This window comes from Myxine glutinosa, chromosome 12, assembly GCF_964187855.1.
Source record: "Myxine glutinosa chromosome 12, kmMyxGlut1.1, whole genome shotgun sequence".
NCBI lineage: Eukaryota > Metazoa > Chordata > Myxini > Myxiniformes > Myxinidae > Myxine > Myxine glutinosa.
Window position 1 is genome coordinate 114,240,410 of NC_136272.1, and position 23,315 is coordinate 114,263,724.

Sequence of the window (23,315 nt, forward strand, 5' to 3'; positions counted from 1 at the left end):
TTTGTAATAACGTCGAGTTTGAACTCTCGAGATCCCGGCCTGTGCTTTCCTGAGGTCTGCCCTCCTCCTTCCACGTATAAACCTGCTCTGGTCCCCGTGCTGTGGTGGTCGAGTCACAGTAGTCGGGAGTGTGTGTGGAGTCCCACACTCTTCGAGCTGTTTCAATCAACATTGTGTACCTTTGTGACATTGCTGGAAAAATGACATACTTATACAGCATTAATATTACATGTAGATCTATTTCAGTTCCTCAATACAAGGAAATTCCATGCAGGAGGAGGCAAGTAGGCCCACCCATGTCTGCCAATAGCCATGTATCCTTCTATCCGCAATGCATATAGGTACCTATCTAATTCCAAATTAAACCTACAGACAGTTTCTGCAGCTCTGAATGAAAGATACTTGCCTTACATAATACCGTACCACCTCTCCTCTTCTTCATTCTCAGGCTATGGTATGCAAATCGTAGAATGGCTATACCTTTGCATAAATTGATTGACAAATATATTTCCATGAGCCATGAATTATTTTGGATTCATCAGAAATTTGGAGTTTAAAATGTTCTCTTTTTTCCATTTGAATGTCACTGAGTGAGTGGGAAGCTTGATATGGAACCAAGCGGTGTGCAGAATGTACCACAAGGGAATTTGGAACCAAGCGGTGTGCAGAATGTACCACAAGGGAATTTGGAACCAAGTGGTGTGCAGAATGTACCACAAGGGAATTTGGAACCAAGCGGTGTGCAGAATGTACCACAAGGGAATTTGGAACCAAGTGGTGTGCAGAATGTACCACAAGGGAATTTGGAACCAAGCGGTGTGCAGAATGTACCACAAGGGAATTTGGAACCAAGCGGTGTGCAGAATGTAGCACAACGGAATTTGGAACCAAGCGGTGTGCAGAATGTACCACAAGGGAATTTGGAACCAAGCGGTGTGCAGAATGTACCACAAGGGAATTTGGAACCAAGCGGTGTGCAGAATGTACCACAAGGGAATTTGGAAGCAAGCGGTGTGCAGAATGTACCACAAGGGAATTTGGAACCAAGCGGTGTGCAGAATGTACCACAAGGGAATTTGGAAGCAAGCGGTGTGCAGAGTGTAGCACAACGGAATTTGGAACCAAGCGGTGTGCAGAATGTACCGCAAGGGAATTTGGAACCAAGCGGTGTGCAGAATGTACCACAAGGGAATTTGGAACCAAGCGGTGTGCAGAATGTAGCACAACGGAATTTGGAACCAAGCGGTGTGCAGAATGTACCGCAAGGGAATTTGGAACCAAGCGGTGTGCAGAATGTACCACAAGGGAATTTGGAAGCAAGCGGTGTGCAGAATGTAGCACAACGGAATTTGGAACCAAGCGGTGTGCATTTGGAGTTTGTACCGCAAGGGAATTTGGAACCAAGCGGTGTGCAGAATGTACCACAAGGGAATTTGGAAGCAAGAGGTGTGCAGAATGTAGCACAACGGAATTTGGAAGCAAGCGGTGTGCAGAATGTACCACAAGGGAATTTGGAAGCAAGCGGTGTGCAGAATGTACCACAAGGGAATTTGGAAGCAAGCGGTGTGCAGAGTGTAGCACAACGGAATTTGGAACCAAGCGGTGTGCAGAATGTACCGCAAGGGAATTTGGAACCAAGCGGTGTGCAGAATGTACCACAAGGGAATTTGGAACCAAGCGGTGTGCAGAATGTAGCACAACGGAATTTGGAACCAAGCGGTGTGCAGAATGTACCGCAAGGGAATTTGGAACCAAGCGGTGTGCAGAATGTACCACAAGGGAATTTGGAACCAAGCGGTGTGCAGAATGTAGCACAATGGAATTTGGAACCAAGCGGTGTGCAGAATGTACCGCAAGGGAATTTGGAACCAAGCGGTGTGCAGAATGTACCACAAGGGAATTTGGAACCAAGCGGTGTGCAGAATGTAGCACAACGGAATTTGGAACCAAGCGGTGTGCAGAATGTACCGCAAGGGAATTTGGAACCAAGCGGTGTGCAGAATGTACCACAAGGGAATTTGGAAGCAAGCGGTGTGCAGAATGTAGCACAACAGAATTTGGAACCAAGCGGTGTGCATTTGGAGTTTGTACCGCAAGGGAATTTGGAACCAAGCGGTGTGCAGAATGTACCACAAGGGAATTTGGAAGCAAGCGGTGTGCAGAATGTAGCACAACGGAATTTGGAACCAAGCGGTGTGCAGAATGTACCACAAGGGAATTTGGAACCAAGCGGTGTGCAGAATGTAGCACAATGGAATTTGGAACCAAGCGGTGTGCAGAATGTACCGCAAGGGAATTTGGAACCAAGCGGTGTGCAGAATGTACCGCAAGGGAATTTGGAACCAAGCGGTGTGCAGAATGTACCACAAGGGAATTTGGAACCAAGCGGTGTGCAGAATGTAGCACAACGGAATTTGGAACCAAGCGGTGTGCAGAATGTACCGCAAGGGAATTTGGAACCAAGCGGTGTGCAGAATGTACCACAAGGGAATTTGGAAGCAAGCGGTGTGCAGAATGTAGCACAACGGAATTTGGAACCAAGCGGTGTGCAGAATATACCACAAGGGAATTTGGACCCAAACGGTGTCCATGGAAACATGCCTCTTGCTTGCATGAGTGCTGGAGATGGGCGCTCGGCCTCAGTTTTTTCGGATGACCTGGGTTTTTTTTGAATAACAATTTTTATTGTTATACGACGCATGTGAAGGCATCTTAGCGCACAGCGACAAATCTTGCTTACGGACTTGCGATGTCGGACATACCAAAGGTCCGTTTTGTAATTGTCTGCGGCAGTGTCGGCCGAAGCAAGCCTGATTGATGGAGACTTGGTCATGAGAGACTTGGTGGACTACCAATGCGGGTCGTGAGGTCTGTTGCCCCCACTGGCTGTCCGGAACAATCCGAATCCCGAGGGGTTGCCCTGTAACAACACTACGATGGAATCATTCAAATGAGAAATAATTTTAAATCCCGTTATTAATGGATCTATTGATTTTGCGTGCACGGGAATTATAAAATGGTCCTTGGAGTTCCTGTGTGATGATAGCTGTCTACTTAACTTATACCCTTGAAAATGCACCAAGCCAAGAAATACGATTCCAATTTTATGAAATAGATAAAACTTTCCTTTAAATACTTTATGGGAAGAGAGTGAGTCTCGTGTTGCAGGGCCTTGGCCTGTCTTTGTTGTTGTTTTAATATGCTCTTTCTGCTTTGAGGGATTTATTCCGTTCTTGCACATTCATGTACTTTAATGGAGAAGTAATGTCGATGAGGAATGAGAGACGATGCACCGTGTTCTTCAGATCAAGGCCGTGGACAATGGGCGTCCTCAGCTTTCTTCAACCGCGAAGCTACATTTCGACTGGATTGCCAGGCCCGAGCCTGCAGAAACACCCGTCGCCTTCTTGGACGACTTCGTCGCGGTGACGGTCATGGAGGACACGGCCATAGGAGACATGGTGACGATGCTGTCGCTGACACCTGAGAACCAGCTGCTGTGGTTCGACATTGCAGGTAATCTCTGATACGGTGACGAATAGACTGGATTTTCTTATGAAATATATTTTTAGGCATTTGACTCCCAGTTATTTGGGTGTACCTTTTTACTCCCGCCAGGGAGTAATGCATTCGATCGGGTCCGTCCGTGTGTGTGTGTGTTCGTGTGTTTGTGAACAAGATATCTGGAAAAGTTCTGAACGGATTTGGATGAACGTTGGTGGGATGATTGCCCTTGGGATAAGGAAGAATTGATTAGTTTTTGGTAAAGCTCAGGATATTATTCCCGATCCAGGAATTTTTTGAAGGATTTTTTACCATTGGAAGACAGGGCTCAGCAGCGGCCACCCACGGCGGGAGTATGCGCTCTAATGAGTGGCGTTCTCGTTTTTCTTTTTTTGTATACAGAATCGAGGCTCGTGCAAGAGCTAACACATTGAACATGACAACATGCGCAGACACATAAAACATACAATGACGGGAGCGGGAGACAAGAGGGGGAGGGAGAGGGAAGCACACAAGAACAACAGCAGGAGAGAACAGGGAGGTCGTTAGGTCTGTGGAAGGGGGAGGGCATGGGGGGGGGGGGGCAAGGGGAGGAGGGAGGGGTACACGGTATAAAGCAAATGAACACTACGAGGAATGTCAGGAAAGAAGTTGGGGATTTAAAGAGTAGTGGTAGTAGTAGTAGTTTTGTATGTAGCGATAGTAGTAGTAGTTTTGTATGTAATGGTAGTAGTAGTGGTTTTGTATGTAGTGATAGTAGTAGTTTTGTATGTAGTGGTAGTAGTAGTAGTAGTTTTGTATGTAGTGATAGTAGTAGTTTTGTATGTAGTGGTAGTAGTAGTAGTAGTTTTGTATGTAGTGATAGTAGTAGTAGTTTTGTATGTAGTGATAGTAGTAGTTGTTTTGTATGTAGTGATAGTAGTAGTTTTGTATGTAGTGGTAGTAGTAGTAGTAGTTTTGTATGTAGTGATAGTAGTAGTTGTTTTGTATGTAGTGATAGTAGTAGTTTTGTATGTAGTGGTAGTAGTAGTAGTAGTTTTGTATGTAGTAATAGTAGTAGTTGTTTTGTATGTAGTGATAGTAGTTGTAGTTTTGTATGTAGTGATAGTAGTAGTTGTTTTGTATGTAGTGATAGTAGTAGTTTTGTATGTAGTGATAGTAGTAGTTTTGTATGTAGTGATAGTAGTAGTAGTTTTGTATGTAGTGATATTAGTAGTTGTTTTGTATCATGTAGTGTTAGTAGTAGTAGTAGTAGTAGTAGTTTTGTATGTAGTGATAGTAGTAGTAGTTTTGTATGTAGTGATATTAGTAGTTGTTTTGTATGTAGTGTTAGTAGTAGTAATAGTAGTAGTAGTAGTAGTAGTAGTTTTGTATGTAGTGATATTAGTAGTTGTTTTGTATGTAGTGTTAGTAGTAGTAGTAGTAGTAGTAGTAGTTTTGTATGCCGCCCGTGGCTGCTGGTTGCATCATTCTCTAGAAGCGAGCCTATGCACCTGTTACCAGTAAGCTGGTACTCATTTTGCCAACCTCAAAAGGATGACAGGTTGAGTCAACCGAACTGAGGTTATTTAGCGGATGAAAGGGTCTCGAACTCAAGACCCTAAGATCTTAAGCCACCCGCCTTAACTGTTAAGCCAACAACAGTGCTACATTTGTCGTGTCTACACCTTTCATATACCCACGTTTGTGAAAAATTACACTGAGAAACACTTCACTCACAAACAGTCTCAGTTGTCTCTTCGAAGGAAGGAAACTGGTTCAGGGTAAAGCGGCATTCCTGAGAAGGATTCAAATGAATTGTCCATATATCCATAAACAGCATGGATTTACAAGGGAAATGCTCAACATAATAACTTGGGAAGAAGGTAATATCATTAGTTCTGGTATGAGGTATTACTTTTGTCTCTTGCGCAATACGTCACAAAGCATTTGGTAACAATGTCTAGTGATAAAGATGTTATCAAGGCCCAAGGCTGCACTGGCAAAGATTGATTCTTTATTCCTGTCTCCTCTGCACACTTTATCTTGTAAACAGTCTCAAGCTGTCTCCTTATTTAAGTGCCAAACGATACGAGTTTCGTGTTTAAAAGTATTTGGCACGGTATGACGTCACAACGTGCAAAGTGTCGTATTATAGGATTATTCCACCCATTAGGATTTATCCTTCATGTTGAGTCAGATTACAGTTGATGCTCTGACCCGGATTCTTGAATTTCTCCTGTTACCTCCCGGGACATTCTGTGAACAGAAGGCAACACGGATAACCGATTTGATATTCTGAGAAACACCCACGCGGCCACAATCAGAGTGGCCCAGGCCTTGGACACGGAGCGGACTTCTGTGTGCAAGTTGACTATCCGTGCGTCAGACGGTACGAGTACGGCCACAGCAACGGTGAGTACGCAACACGCATGTGCAACAAACATGTGAATCGCTTGAACTTATTATCCCGAAATATTTCCACCGCCCATCGTGCTTCACAGGCCTATCATTTTACTGCCTTGGGCGGGGGGGGGGGGGGGGGGGGGGGGATGGGGGGGGGGGGGGGGGTCCATAATGCTCGGTTGAGGTATCGTCATGTGGTTCAGTCCAAATCAAATAATTTGGCCAAATCATGTTATATGAAATATCATGTTATATGAAATATGTTATATAAAATATCGTTATATGAAATATCATGTTATATGAAATATCATGTTACATGAAATATCATGTTATATTAAACATTGTGTTACATGAAATATCATTTTATATGAAATATCATGTTATATGAAATATCATGTTACATGAAATATCATGTTGTATGAAATATCATGTTATATCAAATATGTTACATGAAATATCATTTTATATGAAATATCATGTTATATGAAATACGTTATATGAAATATCATGTTATATCAAATATCATGTTATATCAAATATCATGTTATATTAAATATCATGTTATATTAAATATCATGTTATATGAAATATCATGTTATATTAAATATCATGTTATATTAAATATCATGTTATATGAAATATCATGTTATATTAAATAGCATATTATATGAAATATCATGTTATATGAAATATCATGTTATATGAAATATCATGTGATATGAAATATCATGTTATATGAAATATCATGTTGTATATCGTTTTGGCTCCATCGCTCAATGATGAAAAATGTCCCAGTGTGTACCCTGGATAAGAATAGGTACGCCGTATCCCTGCGTGTCGTAAGAGACGACTAAGAGGGTTGGCGTCAGGAAGGGCATCCGGCCATAAAAACATTGCCTCAAAAAGAGAACCATGACAATTACAACTACATGTGGGCAGGGTACAGCCCGAAGTGGAGATCGGTTTCTGAGGTTTGGGACATGGAATGTAGGGACAATGACAGGGAGATCAGGAGAAGTGGTGGAAGTATTGGTCAGAAGAAGAGTGGACATATGTTGTGTGCAAGAGATGAGATGGAAGGGAAGTGGTGTGAGAATGGTGAAGGGTAGACAGGGACAGAAATACAGGTTTGTGTGGCAAGGGTGCCTGGAGGGCATGAATGGTGTTGGTGTTCTGTTTTCTGAGGAGTTTGTAGACAGTGTGGTGAGTGTGACTAGAGTGAGTGAAAGGTTGATGATGGTGAAAATGATGATTGGAAAGCTCTTGGTGAACGTCATCTCAGGATATGCTCCGCAGGTTGGTCGAAGCGATGAAGAGAAGGACAAGTTTTGGTGTGCGATAGAGAAGCTGATGGAAAACGTGAAAGATGAGGAAGTTGTTGTGGTAGGAGGAGACCTAAATGGACATGTGGGAAGGAGTATGGATGGTTTTGACGGAGTTCATGGGGGTTACGGATATGGTGTGAGAAATGTTGAAGGTGAAAGGATTTTGGAGTTTGCTGATGGAGCTGATTTGTTGATTTGTAATACTCAGTTCCAGAAAGAGGATAATAAGCTTGTTACATACACGTCAGGTGGGTCGACGACAACCGTTGACTACCTGATGGTGCGTAGGCGAGATAGGGGGCACCTCCGGGACACAAAGGTGATCCCGGGGGAGGTGGCTGTTTCACAGCACCACTTGGTTGTCTGCGACGTAAGGGTGAAAGGTGCGAGGAGAGCTCGGCGGGTGAAGTACCAACCGAGAATGAAGGTGTGGAGGTTGAAAGAGGTGACAGTAAGGGAGGCATTAAAAGAGAGGCTGAGTAGGGTCGAGGATGATGTGGTTGAGCTTGAAAGTGGTTGGATGTCAATGAAAGCTAGTCTGTTGGGAGCCGTTGGTGAGGTATGTGGATGGACAAAAGGACCACCGAGGCACTCGGAAACATGGTGGTGGGATGATGAAGTTGGAAAGAGGATTGACGAGAAGAGGAAGAAGTTCAAGGAGTGGCAGAAGGTGAAGGGTACGGGAGCAGAAACAGCAGAGCATGAAAGTTATAAGGCAGCCAGGAAGGCTGCAAAGAAAGAGGTAGCAAAGGCGCAGGAGGCATGTAGGAAAATGTTCGGAGAACGCTTGGATTCGGAAGAGGGTCAGAAAGCAGTATTCAGGATTGCAAAGCAGATAGCGAAAGAGAGGTGTGTTGTGATGGGGGTGAGTTGCTTGAAGGATGAAGTGGGACAAAGCTTTGTCGACCCAGATGGAATTAAAGGAAGATGGAAAATATATATGGAAATGCTGTTGCCTTGTGTTTATACTTCTCCCTCCCCCACCCCCCCCCCTTCCCACGCCTCCTCCCCCCAAGCCCTCTCCCTTCCACACATCTCCCTGCTCTCAAATGTTGTGTTTGTGTGCTTCCCCTTCTCTCCCCATCTTGTCTTCCGCTCCCTCTTTTTATATATTTTGTTTGTCTGGTTGATTTGTTTGTGAAATAAATGTTAGCTCTTTCACGAGCCTCGATTCAGTATACAAAAAAAAAAAAAAAAAAAAATAAATAAATAGAGAGTAACCCAGTTTTAGGACCGGCAGAGAAGATAACTGAGAAGGAAGTTGAGGAAGCGATAAAAGCAATGAAGGGTAGAAAAGTGGGAGGGCCGACGGGAGTTGTGGGAGATATGTTGAAGGCAGCAGGAAGTTGGGGTGTGAAGAGAATGACAGGGATCTGTAATCTGGTGGTGAAAGAAGGCCGCATTGCAGTGGTTTGGGAACTGAGTACCTTCGTCCCTCTATACAAGGGGAAAGGTGACCCTCTGGAGTGTGGCTCGTACCGAGCGATAAAGTTATTGGAGCATGGAATGAAGGTATTGGAAAGGGTGTTGGAGAGGAGGATAAGGAAGAAAGTGAAGATCGACGAAATGCAGTTTGGATTCATGCCAGGAAGAGGAACGACAGACGCGCTTTTCATTGTGAGGCAGTTGCAGGAGAAGTACATGGAGAAGAGGAAGAAGTTGTTTCTTGGGTTTGTTGATCTGGAGAAAGCATTCGATCGGGTTCCACGCAAAGTATTGACATGGGCATTGAGGAAGTTAGGAGTGGAGGAATGGTTGATCAGAGTAGTGATGGCAATGTACAAAAGAGCGCGCACAGCTGTAAGGACGAAGGACGGGGAACAGTGGTGAGTTTGAGGTGAAGGTGGGAGTGCATCAGGGGTCGGTACTAAAAACCGTGGTTTTGTAGGAGGTACTACGTGGTACTAAGTCCACTACTATTTGTAGCTGTGATGGAGGTGCTGGCTCAGAACGTAAAGGAGGGTTTACCGTGGGAGTTGTTGTATGCAGATGATCTGGTGTTGATTGCGGAAAGTATGGATGGACTGAAGGAGAAGATGAACAAGTGGAAGGAATGTATGGAGACAAAAGGTCTGAAGGTGAATATCGGAAAGACGAAGGTGATGGCAAGTGGTAAAGCATGTGGTGAGGTGGAAAGAACTGGGAAGTGGCCGTGTGCTGTGTGTAGGGAGGGTGTCGGAGTGAACTCCAATCAGTGTACAATGTGCGCTGAGTGGGTTCATCAAAAATGTAGTAGTCTGAGAGGGTCATTAACCAGTGTGGCAGCTACATTCAAATGTAAGGTGTGCACAGAGGGAGCTGCAGATGGAGGAAATGTTGAGTTGGATCTTGGAGACGGCGTGAAGCTGGAAGGTGTGAAAACATTTTGCTACCTCGGAGACATGCTGAATGGAGAAGGTGGATCAGACTCGGCAACGGTTGCTCGAGTGAGATGTGCATGGAAGAAGTTTCGGGAATTGAGTGGCGTGCTGATGATGAGGGGAGTGTCGTTGAAGCTGAAGGGAAAGGTGTATGCTGCATGTGTGAGAAGTGTTATGATTTATGGGAGCGAGACATGGGTAATGAACGTAGAGCAGCAACGAAGGTTGGAAAGGGTGGAAATGCGAATGGTTCGACGGATGTGCGGAGTATCGTTGAGAGAGAGGAAGACAAATGATGAATTGCGAAAGATGATGGGAATAGGACCTGTGATTGATGCTATGAAGAGGAACAGGTTGAGATGGTTTGGTCATGTGTTGAGGAAGGATGAAAGTGACTGGTTGAGAAGAGTGATGGAAATGAATGTAGAAGGAAGTAGAAGACGGGGAAGACCGAGAAAGACTTGGCTAGAGATGGTGGAAGAAGAAATGCGGGCAAGGGGGTTAACAAGGAGAGATGCAGAAAATAGGGCAAAATGGAGAAGATTGTCATGGGGACCGCAAGGCTAACCCCCGCTCTAGCAGGGAAAATGGCCTTTTAAAATGCATGTTGTTGTTGTTGTTGCTCAATGATGAAAAATCACTTGGAATTATTTTTTTTAATTCTCGTATCCGCATCCGGATTCAGATCTTCACCAAAATTTAATCACGTCTTCCTTGTCGAACTTCCAACCCAACCTGTCCACCAGGTTTCGCCGGAATCCATCCATAACTTTTTGGGATTCCGGGCTATATAATATATCGGTTTTAGCCCTATAACTCAATGGTGAAGAATCACTTTAAAAATTCTCTGAGCCACATCCGGATCTTCACCAAAATCGAATCATTTTTGTCCGTGTCACATCCACAACCCGTCCACCAAATTTCATCCAAATCCGTCCAGAACATTTTGAGATATCTTGTTCACAAACAGACAGGAATGAAATAACCTTCATCCACCTTCGGTGGCGGAGGTAAAGAGTAACAACAATGATTATTTTTCCAGTTTTATTCACTGGTTATTTATCTGTTTGTATTTCAATTGGTTCTCATTTCGATTTTAATTGCCTTGCTTCCAATGTTTTCCAGAAGCCATTTGTCTTCAAGTTATCTTGTCTTTTTTTTGTTTGTCTTTATTTTCCTGTTTGTGTTTTATGACTCTAAGTGTGCGCTCTGAGATTTTCAGGCGTACATTGGAATAAATAAAAGTACAAGTACAATATTTGTATTGTAGTACAGTACAATTATTGTTTGTTCGGTTTTCGTGCCCCCTTTAGACTTTGGACTTATTTGCATGAGATGTGGGCAATCCTCTTTTACTCACTTCCTCTTTCCTTCTCTATCTAGATGAATGAAAGTCACTGTTTGCAGGTGACCTGGCTCTTCTCTCAAGCCTATACACTTTATGCCTCTTAGGGCAGCCAAGCTTGTAGTTCAAGCGAGTAAATCTGATTGTATCACTCCAATCCCGAAGACTCTTTGCTGGCTTGTTGTGACTTCCTTAAGATTCTCCACTGGTTTCCAGTAGCTTCCTTAAGATTCTTCACAAGCTTCCAGTAACTTCTGTATGTCTCTTCACTGGCTTCCACTAGCTTCCTTAAGATTCTTCACAAGCTTCCAGTAACTTCAGTATGTCTCTTCACTGGCTTCCAGTAGCTTCCTTATAGCTCTTCATAGGTTTCCAGTAGCTTCCTTAAGATTCTTCAGTTTCCAGTGGCTTCCCTAAGAATCTTCACTGGCTTCCAGTGTCATCCTTAAGATTCTTCAGTTCCCAGTGGCTTCCCTAAGAATCTTCACTGGCTTCCAGTGTCATCCTTAAGATTCTTCACAAGCTTCTAGTATCTTCCTTATGACTCTTCACAGGCTTCCAGTAGCTTCCTTAAGATTCTTCACTGGCTTCCAGTAGCTTCCTTATAACTCTTCACTGGTTTCCACTAGCTTCCTTAAGATTCTTCCCTGGCTTCCAATGGCTTTCTTATGACACATCACTGGCTTCCAACGTGTCATTGCATTGAAGCATTGACTTCAACATGTTGTTGATAACTTGTAAAGTTAAAATGAAACAACTTGCTCTTGTCTGTATTTCCCATTTAATCACACATTACATACCAACAAGAACGCTACCTGTAACAGCAGGAATTTCCCAGTAATCAGTCGCACGAACATTGATCTTTGGTGATCGTCCATTCTGTTGATATGCTCCTAAACTTGGGAATCCATTGTCTTTTGGTATCCACACAAACTCCTCAATGAGGATTTTAAAATCTCTCTTCAAATACCATCGTTTTTAACTTGCCATTTGGGAATTTTATTTTTAGCCGCGTCGCAGACGCTGCTCATAGAGTGCCCTCTGCTGTTGTTGTTGTTGTTCTTCTTCTTCTTCTTCTTCTTCTTCTTGTTCTTGCAGAGAAGACAAAACCTCAAAGCTCCACCCATTCTGGGAACCATAGCTCCACCCATTCTGGGAGAGCCTTCATATAAACAAATATCCACCATTTTATTAACTCGCATAGCTTTGAGGCCTGTTTTGTAGGCCCGTGGTGTCTTCCTCTCTCACACAGTTTTATTTCAAATCAAATTCGATATATCATTTCATTTTTCACAGTCGCTAACATAGTTTTAGACTCGGTTGAAAAAAAACGGGAAGAAAATCCGATGAAAGTTGCCCTTTATAAAACGAAATGAATTCTCAAAGGCCTGTAACTTCAAGTCCATTGAGATATTTTTTTTTTAAATCGCGGCATGGTCAGTCATACACCGCCCGAAATAAGAGACGGGAAAATGCCGAGATATATATATTTTGTTTAAATCGCGGCATGGTCAGTCATACACCGCCCGAAATAACAGACGGGAAAATGCCGAGATATATTAAAAATTCGTCCATTTGATGACAATCGTCACGATGAAATATTTAATTTATACGTCATCACAATAATGTGGAGAGAGGAGCATAGCTTCGTTCACGTGTCGCCACACACGGGAAATTGCCGAGATATATATTTTTTAAATCGCGGCATGGTCAGTCATACACCGCCTGAAATAACAGACGGGAAAATGCCGAGATATATTAAAAATTCGTCGCCACACACGGGAAATTGCCGAGATATATTTTCACTTTGCACAAAAATAACATCAAGTAATCGAATCAATAGGAATGTCCTGTGCCTATAACATCGACGTTATAGGCACAGCTGCATCTAGGCATTGTGTAACATCGACGCGGCTTTTGTTTTAATTAAAACTTTTTGTACTTGTTGTGTTTAAAATCCCATGGGTTTTTTTTTCTTCAGATGTTTTTGTGAATTTTTATTTTTACAGGTGTGCTTGTGAAATTTAATTTTTGCAGGTGTTTTTGTGAAATTTTACAATGAAGATCTCTTGCATTCTAAACAACTTTGAGACTTTATTGATAAATGAAAAGCGCATTGGAAGAAACCAATTCGACTGATTTATCGATTTGCTTTTCATTCTTTACAACCAGATACTCGATCCTGCTGAGTATCCATTTGTTTCAAATTCCAGACGGTTTGGGATCAAATATATTGCATTTTGTAGTATTTTACCAACACTCTATCCTTGCTGTTTGGAATAGGCTTGAGACTATCTAATGCTCTCTTTGCCAGGTGGAAATCCGCGTTGTGGACATTAACGAGCACAGGCCGGAGTTCTCGATGGCGCGCTACGAGGCCGAGGTACACGAGTCCGCACCACCAGGGCACAAACTGCTGAAACTCAATGCTACAGATGGGGACATGTCCAGCAAGCTCACCTACACCATCTTGCCCAGTTCTGATACCAGTGGTTCGGGGATGTTTCGGCTGGACTACTCAACGGGCTGGCTGAGCACAGCCAAGAGCCTGGACTATGAGACAAACCGGTACCACATGCTGACTGTGATGGTGAGATGGCTTTTTGTATATCTCCATTCTTATTATTAGCCTCCGTTGGACTTGGTCCAAAACGGGGGCTTATGCATTTGGTCTCGTCCGTCTGTCTGTGCGTCCACGCATCTGCAACCATATCTCAGAGATGTATGGACCGATTTTGTTCATACTTTGTACAAATGCAATACATGACGGTATACATATGCACATAATTTTGTTTTGCGATGCGATTAATGATGGCTGACCGGCGGCCATTTTATTTGAAAAAATCCGATGTTGAACACGTCCTCAACCATTTCTCGGGCATGCGTGGACCAATTTTCTTCAAGCTTGGCACATGCAATACATGAGAGTATACATATGCAGAAGATTTTGTTTTGTCATCTGACCAAAGATGGCCGACTGACAGCCTTTAACTCAGTACAGCAAAATTACTAAAACCACGGCGGGAGCTATGACATTTTATGTCTTTTTCTTTTTGTTATAAATTATAAAGTATCTCCACTGCACAAAATGCCTCATTTAAGCCCCGGATTCGAAATGTGACAAAGTGATAATTAAAGGTAAGCTCTTAGAGTTATTTGTACAAAGTGAAGAATAATGGTGGTTGACTTGCAAAAAATGTTACTGTAGGTCATTCGTTCAACACGTTCCTCGAGGTATTTAATGATGAAATGAAATACAGTGTGAAGGTTTTGTATTGAAATGCATGCCTTGAAACAAGCTTGTTTTCTTTGACTTCAGACAAATTGGTGCATTTCCAAAAATTGTTCCCTTCGTCTGAATCTCAGAGCCATTAGAAAAGAGTCGGATCAGAATAGACCTAAGGAATATGGACCTCAGTTACATTTATTAATGTTTTGTACAACTCTCATATCCAAACAAGTTTGGTTACTACCTTGTGCTCGCAAATCGAAAAGCAGGATTAAGCGATTGGTTGCGTGCGTACTTGTGGCGTACGTACGCACGTGTCTGCAATTTTAAAATTCATTTTTTCAGCAATTGCTGGTCCGATTGACACAAAATATTGCACCAAAAGAGCGCCTCCTCCTGTAGATTTTTTTTTAGCTATGACTATGACGTCACAGGTCACGTGGGTATGGACACAATTTTGGAAAAACGTTGCATCTCTATATCTCCGATACCGCTCAATGGAACAAATTGTAGCATGGTGCCTTAATTATGACGTCACAATTCAACAGGTACAACGACAACGCTTCGTCCGATCAGTTTGAAATTTATTGAGCGTGACCTGAGCAATAATTATATTGGAGATAGGGAATTTATGATGTCATCAGTCACGTGGTCTGCCAGCCATATTGGATCAAAGAAATATACCCTTAAAAAACCATACCCGACTTTGTCGCAGACCTTCTCATGGCATCGTCACTTAAAGTTTCTGACTCGAAATTTCTGTCCTTTTGAACATTTTACTCACTTTTTTTTGGTAAGAAGCTCAAGTTGTTTTAATTAATTAATTTCTGATCATTAATCAAATGTACTGTGTAGGTTCAAAATTGCTCAAAACTGCAGTGAACATTGAATAAGAAAGGATGTTGTTGCTACAGCGATTGCACAATGGATATGACTTCACAACAATCTGATTTGATTGGAAGTACAAATAAAATGTTTGGTGATAAAAAATGTTATTTGTTAAAATCTCGATTGAGCGCTCTTCCATCGTGCAAGAGAAAGTGTCCCCGCAACATGAGTGGTTGGTTGCATCAAATAAGAGTGAATAACTCTCGATGCACCGATCAAAGCTGTGTCTCAAAGCCTTACAAAATACCTTTGACGCATTCCAGAACTTCTTCCTTTCTGTCTTCCGTGTCTCTACTTTATTTTTCCATTTTTGACTGATACTCTCTCTCCTTCGAAGAAGTTTATTTTATTTTTTTTGCAATCCCAGCACACTTTCATTCACAGTGTCCTTCAGATGTGCTTTTCACATCACCTATAGATCAGCACTACATCTGTAGATTGACTGGCTTGGAATTTCAATACAGAAAAGCATTTGTTTTACTAACTATATTTTATGATAAATGTTCCTTATGGACGATATATAACACAGTCAGTTTGTGTGTTTGCAGATGCCTGTCCCCTTCATAAGGGTAGGTTTTAAAGGCCAATCTTTTAACACGAATGTGTGTTCACTACCGTCTATTTTTGAGGATAAAACAAACTTGAAAAACATTTTCCATAAAAGATAAATTATGTCTCTTCTATTGGAATTGTAGACGGTGGCTTGCAAACCGAGCCTCAAAGGCGGTGTACAGAAACGTTTTTTAAAATCACAATAAATACAAGGTGAAGGGAGGTGAAATTCACTGCACGTGATGTGCAACGCGCACAGAGTAAAACAAGTGTTCATTTACACAGTGTCCTTCAGATGCGCATCTAGCCTCGAAAGGTGTGTGTGATGTCTTATGTCTAATAAATAAAGAAGATATAAGCACACCTGACACTAGACCAAGGTTTCAGACTTTGGCACGTGCACGAGGCTGCACCGTTGAATAAACTGTGCCAACCCGTCATATTTGACGGACCTTTTACTATTATATTTATATTACTTGCACGAACAAGGTGAACAATTTAAAAATGATTCACAAAAGGTCATCTTGAGATATTAATTGAATTCATTGTTTGGCCTCATTGTTAATGGTTGAAGGGAAAACATCATTCATTAAAAGGGGATTGCGTTGTCGATGGATGCTGTTTCAGGTTCGGGACATTGCCATGGAGAAGAATTACGCCACGGTGGTCGTTCATGTAGTTGATTCCAACGACCACCCACCAGTTTTCAGCAGCGAGCATTACGAAGGCCGTGTGTTCGAATCTGCAGCACTGGGCTCTGCTGTGCTGCAGGTCACTGCCCAGGATTGGGATCATGGTGCCAACAGTGAAGTGACTTACAGCTTAGACTCTGGTAAGAGTAGCATGAAATGAGATCCTTGCTTAGCAGGTAGCTCTGATTTCCATGTGAACAACTGCTTAGTTGACCAGAAAAGAACAGATTAACTGTTAAATGTTTAAACCTGAAATGGTTAGATAACTTGATGATACTATGAAGAAGCTTTGACCTTCAACCTTTTTCAGAATCTCAAATTGTCAGCCAGCAATGACATCTAATCTGTGTTTAACACACTAAACCATGTGGTGTAGCATCATGACATCATTCTTATCGTGCCTAATGTGTCAAACTTTGACATGTGGGTAATTCTCGTTTTTCAAATTAACTAATGCTCACAAACGGATTTCACCCCTTATGGTGCAACATGGACACGGTTCCCACTCCCTCCCCTTCTTTCCCACACCCGCCCGCTCCCCCTCTCTCCTCTCTCCTCTCGCCCACCTCACTCCCGACCCCCTTCCCTAATCTACTCCCCTTCCTTCCTCCCCGCATCGCGCCCGACCAGAAACGGGTATTAAAATAGTTTTACCTTTTAAAACATCAATATTCGTATGATTTGCTTCCTGTTTTTTTGCCCCCAAGTCTTAAAACATCTTAGCGACTATGACAAATTAAATTAGATATCAAGTTAGAGTTAAAATAAAGCCATGAGAGAGTCAGAAGGCACGAGTCTTACAAAAGAGGCCTATGATGCCTATACGGAGTATAGAAATATGGCAGCTGTAGAATATAAATTGTGGGTAGAGTCAGGCAAACTGTACAATCATAAGGTGGAGCTCGCACACATGGACGGACGCAAGCATGGTTTCTTTTATAGTTTTGATGTATAAGCCTGCTTCAATAGCGCTAAACTTCCGGAATTTTTTGAACAATCTTTAGCGTCATTAAATTATTTAAATAGAAGAATTTTCTTGAACACTGCGTGGGGTAACATGTTCTATGAACTCTCTATTTATGGAATGTAATATAGGCTGGATTTATCATCGTTGGGGCTAAACTTTGTGCAAGGCATAGATGTGCATCCAAGAATGAGTCAAGAAAGGTTTCTTCGGGAGGCCTCACCGCTGTTTAAAGTGCACAGTTAAAGCAGATCCACGTATTGGTTTCCTCTGCAGATTGGTGCTTACATCAGCTGTTCGGTTCGGCTTCATCAGTTCTCCATTGTGACAGTGTCTACGAATCTAATTATGCATGGCTGTTGATGTTTTTCCTTTGACAAATTAAGCCATTAAAGATTAGCTCCATATTCAAATTATGTCAGAGGTCATTAAAGCATTTTCCAGATGTGCAAGTACTGTTTGGACAAGACTGCAATGCAAATGGACCAATCTATCTATAATTCCAGTAATCTCTGTCTGTCTGTACGTTTGTCTGTGACCGCTGTTTCTCGACAACCACGGGTCCGATATACTTTTAACTTGCCAGGTATATTGCTGGGGACCCGAGGATGTGCCTTTTCAAGGTTTCATATTAATCGGACAATTACTTACCGAGCTATGTCCAAAAAACGATTCAACCAATCAGAGAGCAGCGAACGATCGCGTGTGCCGAACGTGGCGGGCACACTCTGCCTCGGATGGCACATTTGAGAGCGTATTCATTTATTTCACGTTTGCAAACTATGTTGGCGTTAAACTATGTTTTACAACTAATAAAAACGAATTTGCGATTCATTCGCTTTCCTGCGCGTTTGTGCACGCGATGGCGATTTCTTTACCAAACTCCGGAAGCCGTTCGCTTTGGACCAAACCATTGCATGTAAATAGAGGGGGGGGGATTGTCACCACTCGCAAGCCGTTCGCTTTGGACCAAACCATTTCATGTAAATAGAGGGGGGGGATATAATTTTAGATATAGATATAGTACGGGCATGCCCTAGTGTTTGCAATTCCAACAGTGTTGCTGGGTAAATCATCTGCAGAACTTCTTATTCTGCAGATGTAAATCATTCGCAACCTTTTAATTTTAATTTCTCATGACATTGTCTTTACTTTTATGCAAGTAAAAAAATCTCAACAAGAAGCACTTGCTTGTGTAACTTCTGTATGTTTGCTCTGCAGGAAACTTTGGGAAATCATTTTCCATTGACCCGGTACTGGGCATCATCTCTGTGGCCAAGGAGCTCAACCAGAGCGTCATAAATCGCTATGACATTGTCGCCAGAGCGACGGATGGAGGAGATCCAGTGCTCAGTGCCTCCACCACCATTACCATTTACGTCACCATCTCAAACAATGCTGCACCCAAGTTCTCAAGCAAAGAATATTCTGCAGAAATTAGCGAGAATGCCCAACCAGGAATGTTTGTCATCACGGTGTCTGCAATAAGCCGCTCCTCATCCAACTACGAACTCAGGGACGGCAATGTCGGAGATGCCTTCGAAATCAACTCCATGTCTGGGGTTATTAGCTTAAGGGATAAGTTGGATTTTGAGAAGATTCCCTCCTATAATATTATTGTACAGGCAACGAACATGGCTGGTCGATCCACGAACACGACTGTGAAAGTGCACCTGAAGGATGAGAATGACAATGCCCCTACATTTATCCAATCCTATTACGAGGGAACAATCAGTGAGGCTGCACCAGCAAAGAGCATTGTTCTCAATGGCCAGAATTCCCCATTGGTGATCAAGGCCACCGATGCTGACAGTGGGCCCAACTCGTTGCTGGTGTATCAAATTGTTGAGCCCACTGCCCGGCGCTACTTCTCAATTGACTCGAGCACTGGGGCAATAAAGACAATATCAAAGCTCGATCATGAAAATATGGCAGCGTTCCATTTCCACGTGCAAGTCACCGATGTTGGAATCCCGCGACTTTTGGCATACACACCTGCAAATGTCACTGTAACTGTGATGGATGTGAACGACTCCCCTCCTGAGTTCAGTGAAGAGACTTATGAAACAGTGCTTCTTATTCCAACTTATAAAGGGGTGCAGGTTATCATCCTGAAGGCCTCTGACCCTGACACGGGCCAGAACTCAACCTTGTCCTTCAGCATCACGTCTGGCAACGTTGGGAACAAGTTTTCAATTGACATGAGAACCGGAGCCATTGTAGTGCAAAATAGAACAAACTTGCGGAGCCGCTATGAGCTCTCAGTGCGAGTGTTTGATGGGAAATTTTCTGGTTCGACATTGGTAAAGGTGACGGTTCAGGAGACAACCGAAAATGGCCTGAAAGTTGCGACCTCTTATTCTGCCGATGTTGTGGAAAATACAACCGATGTGAAAACGCTTGCTGTAATTTCTACTGCGGGTGCCCATACGAACGAACCACTTACCTTTCGCATCTTGAACCCAAGTGTTTTTTTTGCAATGAAGTCGACAGCAGGTGTTTTGCAGACAACGGGAATTCCCTTCGATCGAGAGGAGCAAGAGATTCACGAAGTTGTGGTCGAGATTCGGGATGCGCGGTCCCCACCGAGAATTGTTCACACAATTGTTAGTGTGAATGTCATTGACGTGAATGACAATTCTCCGATATTTACAAACTTGCCGTATTACGCCATCGTTCAGGTGGATGCCCGACCAGGTGACTTGATCTACAAAGTCATGGCAGTAGATCAAGACGTCAAACAGAATGGCCAAATCAGATATTTTTTCCGTACGCCACGTGAGTATTTCAAAATTGACTCTTCGTCAGGCAGCATCACTCTTTTGAAAACCTTCAACCCAGGAATGTCCTCTGAGGAATTTCTGCTGACTGTTATTGCCGAGGACCATGGAACTCCATCACTCTCTTCACGGATTGATGTTCCAATAACAGTTATAAACAAAGCCATGCCAATTTTTGACAGGTCTTTTTACAGCACACGTGTTGCAGAGAATGTGGAGCCACACACGGCCATTCTCCATCTCCAAGCAAGCAGCCCTGAAGGCCTCCCACTATTTTTCAGCATAACCCATGGGGACCATTTCGACCAGTTCTCCATGGATTTCAATACAGGAACACTAACTGTTTTGGGATCACTTGATTATGAAACGCAGCCTTCGTTCCGTCTGATGGTGCGAGCCACAGACTCGTTGACAGGTGTTCACACGGAGGTGCCTGTGGACGTTATGGTCGAAGACATAAACGACAATGCACCGATATTCAGGCAGAGTTCTTACTCCACCGTGCTCTCTGAAGCTGCACTCATCGGTACCTCTGTACTGCGGGTTAGTGCCACAGATGCTGACGCTGGCTCAAACCAACATCTTTACTACCAAATTGTAGACGATGGAACAAATCACAGCAACTCTCTCTACATTGATAGTGGCAGCGGTTTAATCCTCACCTCAAGATTCTTAGACTTTGAACAGGTGCAAGTTCACCATTTCAAGGTGAGAGCTTCAGATGGCAGTGTGCCTCCTTTGACGAGTGACGTTCCTGTTCAAATTCAAGTCACTGATACAAATGACAATTCTCCTGTTTTTAATCAACTTTTGTATGAAGCTTTTGTTAGTGAAGTGGTTACAAGAGGACACTTTGTTACTCGTGTCCAAGCCTCAGACGCTGATAATTGCGATACCGAGAATCTCCGATACAGCATACTTTCAGGAAATGGTGATTCAAACTTTGTCATCAATGGGAAGTCAGGCATTATCAGCATTCTGAATCTTCGCAAAGAGAATATGGCACGGCAATACCAGCTCAACATCTCGGTGTCCGATGGTGTGTTCACTAGCACAGCGCGCGTGCACATTAACGTCCTGAGCAACAACCTCCACACTCCTTTCTTCCGGCAGCATGAGTTCATCGTACACCTGCCAGAAAACCCTGCAACAAGGACGTTTGTGATGCAGGTAGAGGCTGTGGATGAAGACATGGGACACTACAATGATTTGTCTTATTCAATCACAAACCAGTTTGCAGCTAGTAGGTTTGATGTGGATGAGATTGGGCAAATCTTTACAATATCGGAGGAGCTTGATAGAGAAAACGCGATGGAGAGGGTAATCGACATCAATTTGATGGCCATGGATGTCGGTGGCCGTGCAGGTTATTGCACTGTGAAGGTAGTTCTCACCGATAAAAATGACAACTCACCACAGTTTGGAGCTTTGGAATATCATGCGAGCATGCTCGCAAATGTGCCCAAAGGTGGCTCGGTGCTGCAGGTCTCAGCGATGGACCACGACGAGGGCAATAATTCCGTTATTGTGTTCTCCTTTATTCGCAAGGACCCAGGCACATCCGAAGATGTACTACACATTGATTCCAGCAGTGGTCTCATTTCGACAAAAGAGAGTCTCGTAGGATTGGAGGGCAGGAGATTATCTCTCTTTGTCAAGGCTGAAGATCAGGGCGCAGAAAGGAGACATACTATTGTTCCACTGGATGTACATATTCTCCCAGAAGACATCACACAGCTCCCAGCATTTCCTAAGACAATGTATACGTTTACTGTTTCAGAAAATGTGGACATTGGCAGCACGGTTGGCTCCGTCCGATTATCGAGCAACGAGAGCTTCCGTTATTGCATTGTCAAGGGTGCACTCCCAGAAAGTAACAGTGAGGAACAGTTTACCATTGATGCAAACATGGGCCAACTGAAGGTGGTAAAAACTCTCGACTACGAGACGACCCGTCAGTATAACTTCCTGCTCACTGCCACTTATCAGCATGAGGACACTCCAGTGCATGCCCAGGTTCCCGTCACCATCATCGTAAGGGACGTGAACGACAACAGTCCCACATTTGAGTCTGAGTTCTACGATGCCATGGTAATGGAGAACTTGCCAATCGGAACTCCTGTCATTCAAGTGCGAGGTAACACAACGGGCAAGGCAACTTACACGTATGTTGTCAAATACAAGACACATATGCCATTGTTGTAATTGGTTTGGAAGAATAGTCTCCAACTAGTGGGTTTTGGCAGCAAATGAAACACTTTGATCCAAAATTTGAAGGAAGTGAGAGTTTTCTTAAATACAGATAGCAATGTCAAATTGTGATTTAAATGCCAAAGACACGTTGCCTTCTTCAACTTAGTAACTTGACCAGGGAATCTGTGTGTTTGGATGTGCAGATTGAAGTTAAACACACTTTTTCACCGTGCAGACTGTTAAATTTTTGTTACCTCTACCACCGAAGGTAGATGTAGGTTATGTTTTCACCAATGTCTGTCTGTCTGTTTGTCTGTCTGCGAGCACAGAGCATGATATCTCAAAAAGTTATGGACAGATTCGGACGAAACTTGGTGGACAGGTTGGGTGTGTGAAAACGATGAATTGATTAGATTTTTTTGTGATGATACGGATCTGGATCTGGATACAATAATTATTTTAAAGTGATTCTTCACCATTGAGAGATGGGGCCAAAAAATATATGGCATGCTGTTTTAAAAAGTTGTGGATGGATTACTACAAAACTGGCTGGATGAGCTGGTTTGGTGACAAGAACAGCCAATTTCATTAAGATCGAGATCCAGCCTATCAGTAGTATACAAAACATAAACTCTCCAGCCTGACAGAGGTATGCGCTCTAACTAGTGCCATTCTAGTTTGGTTTTGGTGTGTGTGTGTGTGTGTGTGTGTGTGTGTGTGTGTGTGTGTGTGTGTGTGTGTGTGTGTGTGTGTGTGTGTGTGTGTGTGTGTGTGTGTGTGTGTGTGAAGGACGGAAGGAAACAAGCAGACGTTCTAAGAACATGCAAGTATGACATAATGAAATGCGGGGATAGCAGGAGGTTAACATAAAAAAGAATGGTTGTCACAGTAAAGTCATGAACGTGATTTTGCAGACACAGGAAGGCGATTGTACAGGTGGGAAAAGATGGGAGCTAAGGAATGTGGGTAAACAAGAAGCCATGACTTTGAAAGGATGCCGAGAAGGGGTTGATAAAGGCGAGGCCTGGGTTTAAGGCAGGATACATTCATATTCCCTGTATTGTTTGTTCAACAAAGATATTGTTTTTATGCCTCCGC

The 23,315-nt window shown here is 43.1% G+C and overlaps 1 protein-coding gene across 3 annotated transcripts in view; it reads left to right on the top strand.

Annotated features, from left to right (window-relative positions):
- LOC137413428 (protocadherin Fat 1) overlaps positions 1-23,315 on the top strand; it is a 372,531-nt gene that overhangs the window by 255,613 nt on the left and 93,603 nt on the right. For all 3 annotated transcript variants that reach the window (XM_078766236.1, XM_078766237.1, XM_078766238.1), the window contains exons 6-10: positions 3,306-3,516; positions 5,753-5,898; positions 13,234-13,509; positions 16,216-16,420; positions 18,466-22,161. In XM_078766236.1, the coding sequence (XP_078622362.1) occupies positions 3,306-3,516; positions 5,753-5,898; positions 13,234-13,509; positions 16,216-16,420; positions 18,466-22,161 (4,534 nt within the window). The remainder of the gene's footprint in view (positions 1-3,305; positions 3,517-5,752; positions 5,899-13,233; positions 13,510-16,215; positions 16,421-18,465; positions 22,162-23,315) is intronic.